Below are 10,433 nucleotides of genomic sequence, written 5' to 3' on the forward strand. Positions count from 1 at the left end.
CCAGGGAAGTCGTGGTTATCCATTTTAAATAGAGCAGTGTGTACATGTCAATCCCAAACTCCCTAACTATCCTTCCCCCCCACCCCGCACCTTTCTCCCTGGTAACCATAAGTTCGTTCTCTAAGTCTCTGAGTCTGTTTCTGAACAAACCTGTTTTTAATTGATTGATATTTAGAATCCATAACTTTATTTCTGGAAACAAAAAAGAAGAATTTTGAGACGGTTCCTAAGGGGGCAATTCGTTTTCAGATCTTGTCAAACATATTCCACACTCCCTTTCTCCTCCGCCCTCCCCCACCTCTTCAAATCTCGTTCCTTTGGCTGGGAATCTCGCGAGATGTCGAGTTCTCATGAATTCTCCCATGAACCACCGCTCTTCCTTTTCCGGTCAGCGGCCTGAGGTGAGTGTTTCTTTGGCGAGTCTTCCGAGTGGGGAATCCTCTGGTTATCGTTGCCATCCTGGCCTTGGCGGTGCCGATTTCGAGACCCTCGGGAGGAGGACTCTCGCGGCTACTGATTTCTCCCTGGGAGCGGCGTTCTGTGCGGGGAGACGTGTCGGAGTACCCCGCTTGGCGCCCCGGTGCTCTCAGGCCTCAGCGGGGCGCGATGGTTGGGAAGGTGGTTGGCCGGGCGTACAGGCAGGCTGTGGTGGTTCCCGACTCCGGAGGCCCAGTGTCTTCGCGGTGAGTGGTGGCTGCTAACGCAGCGCATTTGTGGCCGCATCGAGAGAAATTTGGGGGGGTGGGAATAAAGTCAAGTAGGGTCGAGGCTTTTATTCAGTGGCTGAACGTTAAATGTTTCGAGTTCAGCGGCGCTTAAAGCGGGTAATTGAAAGTGTGGAAAAAAGACTGGATTACGTGTGAAGTTGTGTGAGTAAAGGAGGTTTCTGTAGGGGGAGCCTGTAGAGGGTTGTAGTGGGTCGAGTTAACTTTCGTCTGAAGGATCCAGGCTTGGATTGAAACAGGCTGTGTTCTCTTCCAGAGGGTAAAAGGAATGATGTCCTTGTCACTAGTCTAGTGTCAGCACTGCTGTAGTCACTGGTAGTTGCACACGGGAAGAAACAGTGGATAGAAGGATGGCTGCGATGATGGCATTTCTTAGGACACCTTTGGATTAATCATGAAAACAGCTACTCTCTGAGCAGCTGCGGGCAGCGTTTAGTACATAAACCGTGTAAGTTACTGTAAATATGTTGACAGAATTAAACTTGCTCGTTTCCAGGTGACCTCTAAAAATGGTTCGCTATTCACTTGACCCAGAAAATCCCACAAAATGTAAGTGAACACGAAACATTTTTTATTTTGGAGTAAGAGGCAACAAGATGCCCAGAATTAACCAAAACTTTTCTTTTTGGTATTTTTTAGCATGCAAGTCGAGAGGTTCAAATCTTCGTGTTCACTTTAAGGTATGTGAATCATAGTTATGCTCTAAAAGAGTTGTTTCACGAGTTCTAGTGAGTATTTTTTAACCATTCTAAAAAGGTAGCTGCGGTGATGCATTTCTTAGGACACCTTTGGATTTACTGTGAAAATATATCGATTTTGAGCAGCCACCTTTTGGTCTGTGATCATCAGTATATAATGAGTACTTTGATTTAGGATTTGCGAAATTAGGTAAAACTACCAGAGAACTGCTTGAGAACCTAGTGTGCACATCAAGATATGGGACACGTAATTGTAGTTCATAAGATGATGGAGAACGTATTAAAGTGAATAAACATGCTTAGGGTTCACTTTTTTCCACCTTCAAACCAAACCTCCCTCGGCTCATAATCACAGATTTTTTTTCTTCATTGTATCAGCTCACGTCCTAATAATGGAAAGGTTTTGGCTGTTGATAAATGTTGACATGTTGAAAATGTTAGAATTTAATGTTTAAAATTTGTGATTTTAAAAAAAATATATGGTTAACTCACAGCTTATATTATTTATACTTAGAACACTCGTGAAACAGCACAGGCCATTAAGGGTATGCATATCCGAAAAGCCACTAAGTATCTGAAGGATGTCACTTTAAAGAAGCAGTGTGTGCCATTCCGTCGCTACAATGGTGGAGTTGGTAGGTGTGCCCAGGTGAGAATTCATAGTTGTCATTTAAAAAGACAAACTGTTAGAGAAGGTGATTGAGGGAGTAAGAATGGCCATGGTCTGCCTTTAATCAGGCTCTTTCTGGTTGCTGTGATGACAATCTTAGGACACCTTTGGATTAACCATGAAAAAAAACATTTTCTGAGCAACCTTGGTGTTGGTTAAAATAAACTCATCTTGTAACATTGATTTAAATTGGGGGAAGTGACGAATGGGCTCTCTGGTTTTGTTTGTTTTTTAGGCCAAACAGTGGGGCTGGACGCAGGGTCGGTGGCCCAAAAAAAGTGCTGAATTTTTACTGCACATGCTCAAAAATGCAGAGAGTAATGCTGAACTTAAGGTACCCAAACCATAAATATCTTTATACATGTAACTTGGATTGTTATTCAGTTAAAGTTGCTGTTGTCCAGATTTATTTCCTTGATTGTCTTCTCTACCTCCAGTTTCCAACAGACCAAAATTTTTGTCTGTAAAGCATTTCAGGAGCATGGTCTGCAGTTACTTCAAGCTTAAGTCTTTAGAATTTCCCCCCTTATAATCCCAGTACATGTAAAAGAAACGCTTTTTTTTCCTTGAGTATTTTACCAAGGGTTTGTAAACTTTCTTGTGCCATGGACCTTTTTTACACTATGGTTTGTGAATCCCTTCACAGGATATTTTTAAATATAAAATATGTACTATTCCAAAGGAACTGTGATTGCCGTAGTAATGATTAATGTGGTTTGTTGCCTACATTCATAGTTGAGAGGCATTAAATTTCAGTTAGAAGTTAAAACAACTGTGTTTTAACTGAACAAAACCTGTGTCAACAAAACAGGTTTATCCATTTGAGGAATTATCCATTACCCTTTTGCATTTTGAAAATTGGGTCAGAACTGGAATTAATGTGGGTCTGTTCAGCTTTAGCCCTTCTAGCTGCTAAGCCTTGCTGTCAAAATCCTGTTTATCATCAAGGCTTAGAAATAGACATAGACGCTACCAGATCCTGTAACTCCACTCCTTTATGAATGCCACTTACAAACTTGGTGCATTTAGCACGGAGTTTTGGTAGTTAGATTTAAGGAAGGACACTTAGAATAAAGGTTAAAAAAAACTGCTTGAACAAATATGCTATTTAAAGTCCTGAGGATTGCCTTTCAAATTATTTTTTTTCAGGCAGGCACTTGAATGATGCAGTTTGTGGTATTAAGATAAAGATGTTACCTGATTTTGTTCCAGGGCTTAGATGTAGATTCTCTGGTCATTGAGCACATCCAGGTGAACAAAGCCCCCAAGATGCGGCGCAGGACTTACAGAGCTCATGGTCGGATCAACCCATACATGAGCTCTCCGTGCCACATTGAGATGATCCTTACTGAAAAAGAACAGATTGTTCCTAAACCAGAAGAGGAGGTTGCCCAGAAGAAAAAGGTCAATTACTTAGTCTCTGCTCTGTTTATTTGGTATGTTAGATTTGTGGTTGCTGTGATGACTAACTTAGGACACCTTTGGAATAACCATGAAAGGAGACTATTCTGAGCAACCAGCAACCTCTTCTAACCATTTTATTTTGGCTTTCATGGGTCTCATTAGTTTCTTGATTAACAGTGAATAGTAACTTTGTATTGTTCAGTATGTTAAAACCATGTGATTATCTGTTTATGTCCCCACCTAGATGTCCATAGCCAGTTCAAATGCAACATGTCCAAAACTGGGCTCTCCTCCCGCCCCCCAATAAGCTTGTTTTCAGTATATGATTACATTTAGATGTTTAAGCCTGAAACTTGGGAGTGATTCTTCACACCTAATGGTGTGATCCACCTAATGGATTTGTCTTCTGTTGATTTTATCGTTAAATATTATCCTCCATCCTTGCTGCCACTTAGTTCTTACCAGCTGGGCACCCTGGCTGCTGTCTTGGTTATCTCCTGTTTACTACTGTGATGTCCTCCTGGCTGCCCTTCTCCCCATACCACTTCTCTACGCCAAAGGACTCTTCATGTTTTTCCCTTTATGTTGAAATTTCCGATTACTCTTTCATTGAGATACAATCTTCTGGAATCTTAATAGTGCTTTTTTCTTTTCCCCAGATATCCCAGAAGAAATTGAAGAAACAAAAACTTATGGCCCGGGAATAAATGCTGCAAAAAATAAATGCAAATAAAAGTAAAAGCAGAGTGTTGGTTGTCTTAATTAGTAAATCTATTTCAAGTGTCATCACAAAATGGATCAAATGAGTTTTCATAAAACATGCTGTTTTGCATCTTTTGGTGCTTTGCGTAAAATGGAATTAGAACATGGGGAAATTTCGGAATCTCTTTTCCACCCACTTTATTGAGATTTAACACACTGTACAGTCTTCAGTAGCATTTAGTATATTCATTTATGCATCCGTCAGCACAGTGAATTTTAGAGTTTTTCATGATCCCAAAGAGGAACCTTGGTAGTGGTTGGCTGTCACCTCCCCCCAATCCGGTGCTGGGTGACTACTTGCCTATTTCTGACTGTAGATTTGCCTATTCTGGACAATTCATATAAATGAAATCACAGTGTGACCTTCCTCACTGGCTTTGACTTAGCATGATTTTTTCAGGGTTGTTATATCATTTGGGGCTTTTTTTCTTTTAGCTACTGTTAGTGTTGCTGTGAACTATAAAAGTTCCTGTGTGGGCATATTATCCTTTCACTTGGGTGTATACCAAGAGTGGAATTCCAGGGTCATATGGTAATTTTAATGAACATTGGAGGAACTGCAGGACTCCTAAAGCAGCCGTTTACAGTGCGACCAGCAGTGGTTCGAGTTTCTTCGTCGCTTAGATTTCGCTGATTATAGCTGTCCTAGTGGGAGGAAAGTTGTATACCCATTTCTTGTAAAAATACCCGCTCAAAGCTGACGATGTTAATTTCCCCTGCTCTTGAATTTAAGACCCTTGTAGCAGGGTGAGTAGCTTAGCCTCAACTGCGTTCGAAAACATCCTAGCCATCACCGCAAGCTTCCCTGTTGGTGAGTCACCGGTACAAGCGCTTATCCTCTCCTGGTCCGCGTCGTAAATCTTGTTCCAGTGACAGGGCAACTGGGGAGCACAGCGCTTCCGCCTCGCCCGCAAGCTCTGAGCTGATTGCCGGGGCTGCGCCGGAAGCTGCCGCCGTCCCCGCAGGGCGTCACCGTTACGTCGGGTGCGTCATCAGGCTGACGCAGGCGCCCCTTTGTCGGTCCCTCTTGCGGTGCCCATTGGGTTGGCTGCGGCACGTCACCCCGCGACCCTCCCTCCGGAACTCTGGACACCGTCACTGGGGCTTGGTGGCCGCGGGTGAACGGGGCTGGGTGGGTCCGGGCTGCGGCCGGGGCTTCGCGGTTCTCCTGCCCTCAAGGTACACCAGCGCCCCTGCCCTGTGCCTACCCCTGCGTCGGTCTCCACCCCTTCCTTCCTCCGTACGCCTCTCTTTGCTTCAGGATCCGCTCTCTGGCCTGCATTGTCGGTATCACTTTTTATCGTCGTCGCCACCATTCGCTCGTACTCTCCCCTGTCTTTCAGTCCTTGCCTTTGACTTAGCCTCTCCCGGTCTCTTTTGTCTCCAGTGAAGTGATCCGCCGACTGGTCGCTTAGAGGAAGTGGCGTACCCCCGCCACAGCTGCTCTTGTTCTCATAGAGCCTCCGCCTTTTTCTGTTCCGTTGTATTGGACTAAGTCGAATGCAAGAAATTCCTCTCCTCCACGTTTCAATCCATCTTTCTCGCTGTGTTGTATATTCGAGAATTGGCTTGGAGAGAGTAAATAAAATCATGATTTTATCAATTTATCATAGTCACCTTCTAGACCTTTCTAAGCCATAATTATAACAAAAGTAATTAGTACTAATTGTTCTTGAGAATTCATTTAAAGCACAATTTCAAGTAGGTAAAAACCTGAATCTTCATGATGGAGGGATTGCCTGTCATCGTACTAGCTTGGTGCTCGGTAGCATTGCCAGTTGTTTTGAAGGGTTTTAGTTGCATTTGAAAGTTTGGTAGAAAGGGGAATAACATGATGATCGTGTTTGGGGGAGAGAAAATGCAAGAGCACTGAGCTAGGAAACCAGAATTAGGAATTCTGGTTTTAGCCAGTTCTAGTTACTTGATACCTGCAGTGTGGACTTTGGACAGGTTACAACTTTTGGATGTGTTTGGGATTTGTTTTGTTTTTTTCTTATGGTAGCAACATTTACGTAGTACTTAATATATGCAGACACTGTTCTGAGCTTTGTATTCCTACTAATGTATCTCATCCACACTACATCCCTGTGAGATCGGTACTATTATTGTCCTCTTTTTACGCATGGGAGAATTAAGGCACCGTCTGGTTAAATAATTTGCCCAGGAACGCTATCTAGAAAATGGTGAAAGCAGGGCTCAAATCCAGGCAGCTGCCAGCCATCCTGTTTGATTATCATGCTATGGTACCTAAACCAGTAAGAAGTCTTTTCAGATCAGATTCTAAATGTCTAGTAGCCAAAAATTATGATTTCTTGAAAAATGCTGAAAAAGACTCTTGCTCGTTTGGCTTATTTTGATTGATTCTTTAAAATTTTGGAACAAAATATTTTGGCAAATTCTAAAATTATTTTAATTTGTCTAGGGGACTGTTTTAAAGACTCCAGTTATGAATCCCTTATAAAAGAGTTGGTCATTCCCTGATACACATTTACATTTTTATTTGTTTACAGCTCTTGTAATTCATTTCAAAGCCATATTCAGATTGGATTATGTATACCACTCTTCACTTGTGTTGTGAATCATTTTAAATTGCCTGAGCGTAGCAGTACTTACTCATTTACCACTAAATACTACTTAGCTTACAATATTTTGAAAATAAGTTTAACATGCTGAATTATTAGCCTTATGCACTGTTCAGAAGTTTCTTAGTTTTTAAAGCCTTTGCTAAGGGATTAAAAATTCTTGTAAATTTAAGAGGTCTTCGGTTTAATTGTGTGTTATGGAAGTAGTATTGGCTCTTTTTCAAGAAATTGCTGATCTTGAGAAATTCCGAGTTGACTTCTAATTATCAAGGAAATTTAGGTGTTAATTTTTGGAAATGGACAATTGACTTATACCAATAATACTAAATAAAACTTTTATTACTCAATACCCCTTTATTGCCATTAAAAAGAAAAAGCAAATCTGTCAAGGGAGAGTTGTTGGCTGGGAAAGGCCAGCCAGTATGCAGCCTAGAGGTCTTCCAGAGTGATATCTTACTGAGTTCCATATTACAAGATTTGCCCTTAGCATTGTTCAGTCCCTGGAGATGATTAGGCCCTGGGAGTTAATTCACACTAAACTGGCGTATGTCAAAATTACCAAATTCCTTAATGTTTTTGTGCCTCCTTTTCTTTATCCGTAAATGGAAATGCCAGGGTACCCAACCTCACTGGGTGTTTTGAAGATTAAATGAGTTGATACATGTAAAGGGCTTAACTGCCTAGCACCCCGCAAATGATGGTGTCATTCCTTTATCATCAAATCTATGGTTGTGGAGCAGTGATTGGAGAGGTTTGGAGGCAGGCACCTCACTATTATTTTCAGGTCTACCACCTGTTATTCTTTTACCTTGTAGATAGCAGCATTTTTATTTAATAGACTTGCTTTAAGCTAATACCTGTAGTGTGATTTAAGTTTTTCCTTCAGTGTAGAAATAGTCTTTTCATATATCTTAATCTAGGTAAATTCCTTCAGTCATTACTCTATGATGATCTAATTTGTTCTTTCTTCTTGTTTATCAGCAGTTCAGGATCTCAAGCCTGGGACAATGGTGTGCATTCCCTGCATTGTCATTCCAGTTCTGCTCTGGGTCTACAAAAAGTTCCTGGAACCATATATATACCCTCTGATTTCCCCCTTTGTTAGTCGTGTGTGGCCTAGGAAAGCTATACAAGAATCCAATGATAAAAACAAAGGCAAAATAGACTGTAAGGTAAGAACATTAAAATGCCTTGAATAAGGGGGCGTGGGGATGCAGGATGAAATACTTGGCTTTTGGAAAGGCAAGTTCTTCCAACCAGAAGCTTCATTAATGTGTCTAAATTCCCTTCTTTTTTAAAATAGGGGTTTTGGACTTTTATTTGTAATTAACGTTTGCTTTAAACTAAGGTTCTAAACTAGTCCTCTGGTTGATGCATTTGCTTCTTGCTTTATGGCCGAGATAATAACCAGTATTTCCTGAGTGGTAAGAGTAATGGTAAATAGTTAATAAATAACAAGAGATGGTTCTAAAATAAGCCAAGTTTCACTGACTGATAACTTTGATAAGAGATTTAATTGGTAGGATCAGAGTTGTTTTTTTTTTTTAACAAAATGGAGTTATTTTTTTAAATGAGTGTTTAGACAACTCTGTTGTCTTTAGTGTTGGTGATTGTTAAATACAACTTTGTGTTCAATTGCACAAATTTAGCCATCCTGCACATTTCTAGAAGTAGTTTTTTCATTCTGAAGTTATTGTCTGTTTTTAAAGAGAATATGTCTTAAAATGTATGTCTGTTTGTTGTAATAATATCTAAAGTGGTTTTTCATTTTAGGGTGCAGACATAAATGGATTACCAACAAGAGGACCAACAGAAATCTCGGATAAAAAGAAAGACTAATGTGATGGTCCCAAAGGATCTCATTGTTTTAAAAATGGATCTGATAGTATGAAGCACCTTCTTTGTACTTGTCTCTGATCTTTTTCCCTGAAACCAGAATTTGGGTTAGATAGTTTAGATATTTACCTGACACTAATCAGGAAATACCTGGTATTTGTATTTCAAATGTAGCTAGTTATATTTAATGACCTCATTCCTGAGTTCCTTTTTCATTAAAGTAGCTTTCATTTCTTTTATTGCATTTTAAAAAATATGAATAAAGAAAAGGTTCGTGCCAGTAGACACTGTTACTAAATCAGTCCCTAAAAATCCTTGGGCCTCTAGCTTTTATTCAGGCTCTTCAAATTTGAGGAGTATAATTTTACTGTGAAAGAGTGCAGTGAGACTGTGCAGTGAATTGAAAGGTAGTTTTTGGAGATGATAATGACTTGAAACATAAAGATGTAATTACTGTCTCACTCAGTGGAGCAGCTTATCTATGAGAGTAGTAATTACTGTTTATTGCTCTGAGGAAGATAGGAAAGACAGGGAAATGGGGTAACCTCTCTGAAAAATGGAACATCTTTTACGTAAATGGCTAATGTATATTATAAAATTCTAATTCTTGTCGCATTCCTTCTATTCCTACAGATGTATTAAATATTCAGTTTAGCTTGTTGTTCTTTTTTCTTTTAAAATATAAATACTTAAAAGTAAGATTTTTTAACCACATCAGAAGTCAGGATTGTAATAATGTGATGGCATCCGGATAGTTATGGGGGCAGCGATATTTTTTTTCTTCTTTTTTTTTTAAAGTTTAGATTGTATCAGTTATTTTGTTCCATAATAAGACACCAAAATTCATGGTTTTCAGCAACAGTGACGTGACTGCACAGTTATTTGCTGGTCTGGGCCTCTCCACATGATCTTTCATCCCCAGGCCTCTTCATTTTAGTGTAAGGATCTATAAATATTCCAAGACGATGAGACATATCTTCATAGAATATTTATTTTCACTGAAGCAAGGAGAAGTTACAAAGGACTCCCCGCCTTGGGTCCCCAGGGAAGTCCTGGGTCCTAACTGAGGCTCTGTTAAGCTGTGTCTGGTCAAGTCATTGATCCACCTTGGACTTCCTTTGATATAAATGTGTTTCATCTTTTCTGCCCCAGCCTACCTGAGGGATAAGATAAATTCTCATTAGCAACTAAATCCAGTTGATTAGTTTGTTTTTTAAGGTATTAAAAACTATATTATGAAAATAGCAGATGTTCATAGTAGAACAATGCAAGGGCAGGTTAAATGAAAAGTTAATGTTCTTTCTCTACTCTCATTCCTTTGTTCTAGCTCCACAGATGTAACCACTATTAGCTTTTTGTATAGCCTTCTAGCAACTTTCTTAAAATATATCATTTTTTAAAAATCAAATAAGGTCTATAATGTCCTTACTCCCATAGTCCCCAAGGGCTTTACTCATTTAGCTGTTGCTTTTGTTTAGCACTTATCTTCATATTTTAAGTGATACATGTATACTGCAGTTTTTGGAGCTATCAACTTTAAACATTATTGACTTCCTGCCATGGTTGAGATACAGCTGTTTTACACTGTAGTCCCTCTGCTTCTCCCACACATCGTCCAGATAATGTTTTTGTAAATTTTGGTTAAGTCATTGATCAGTGTGTATATCATTATGCATACTCCAGATGTTTTCCATTTGCCCCTCCAAATCTCTGCTCCCTCACCCTACTCTCCTGCTCAAGAAAGCTGTATGGACTA

At 40.0% G+C, this 10,433-nt stretch overlaps 2 protein-coding genes and 4 non-coding genes across 8 annotated transcripts; all 6 read left to right on the top strand.

The window, feature by feature from the left end:
* Positions 1 to 360: 360 nt before the first annotated feature.
* Positions 361 to 4,239, top strand: LOC114899951 (60S ribosomal protein L17). Of its 2 annotated transcripts, XM_029231150.1 has the most exons (7): positions 361 to 401; positions 1,222 to 1,274; positions 1,365 to 1,405; positions 1,938 to 2,072; positions 2,329 to 2,427; positions 3,306 to 3,497; positions 4,157 to 4,221. In XM_029231150.1, the coding sequence occupies exons 2-7, from the start codon at positions 1,235 to 1,237 to the stop codon at positions 4,202 to 4,204; spliced, it is 555 nt and encodes a 184-aa protein (XP_029086983.1). In that variant the 5' UTR covers positions 361 to 401; positions 1,222 to 1,234; the 3' UTR covers positions 4,205 to 4,221. The 2 variants fall into 2 exon arrangements, with proteins under 2 accessions (XP_029086983.1, XP_029086992.1); XM_029231159.1 differs by lacking the exon at positions 2,329 to 2,427 and having other exon boundaries at positions 4,157 to 4,239.
* Positions 1,080 to 1,145, top strand: LOC114902463. The gene has a single exon (XR_003795507.1). It is a non-coding gene; the product is annotated as a small nucleolar RNA SNORD58 (small nucleolar RNA).
* On the top strand, positions 1,486 to 1,550 carry LOC114902459. Its single transcript, XR_003795506.1, has one exon. It is a non-coding gene; the product is annotated as a small nucleolar RNA SNORD58 (small nucleolar RNA).
* LOC114902436 lies at positions 2,173 to 2,237 on the top strand. The gene has a single exon (XR_003795503.1). It is a non-coding gene; the product is annotated as a small nucleolar RNA SNORD58 (small nucleolar RNA).
* LOC114902451 lies at positions 3,547 to 3,610 on the top strand. Its single transcript, XR_003795505.1, has one exon. It is a non-coding gene; the product is annotated as a small nucleolar RNA SNORD58 (small nucleolar RNA).
* A 1,028-nt stretch (positions 4,240 to 5,267) lies between the features above and the next one.
* CUNH18orf32 (chromosome unknown C18orf32 homolog) lies at positions 5,268 to 9,337 on the top strand. Of its 2 annotated transcripts, none has more exons than XM_029231171.1 (3): positions 5,268 to 5,438; positions 7,823 to 8,013; positions 8,615 to 9,337. In XM_029231171.1, the coding sequence occupies exons 2-3, from the start codon at positions 7,849 to 7,851 to the stop codon at positions 8,678 to 8,680; spliced, it is 231 nt and encodes a 76-aa protein (XP_029087004.1). In that variant the 5' UTR covers positions 5,268 to 5,438; positions 7,823 to 7,848; the 3' UTR covers positions 8,681 to 9,337. The 2 variants fall into 2 exon arrangements, with proteins under 2 accessions (XP_029087004.1, XP_029087013.1); XM_029231180.1 differs by having other exon boundaries at positions 5,273 to 5,438; positions 7,826 to 8,013.
* Positions 9,338 to 10,433: the final 1,096 nt, after the last annotated feature.

This window comes from Monodon monoceros, unplaced genomic scaffold (genome assembly GCF_005190385.1).
Source record: "Monodon monoceros isolate NGI ecotype Baffin Bay Population unplaced genomic scaffold, NGI_Narwhal_1 Super_Scaffold_1, whole genome shotgun sequence".
Taxonomy (NCBI): Eukaryota; Metazoa; Chordata; class Mammalia; order Artiodactyla; family Monodontidae; genus Monodon; species Monodon monoceros.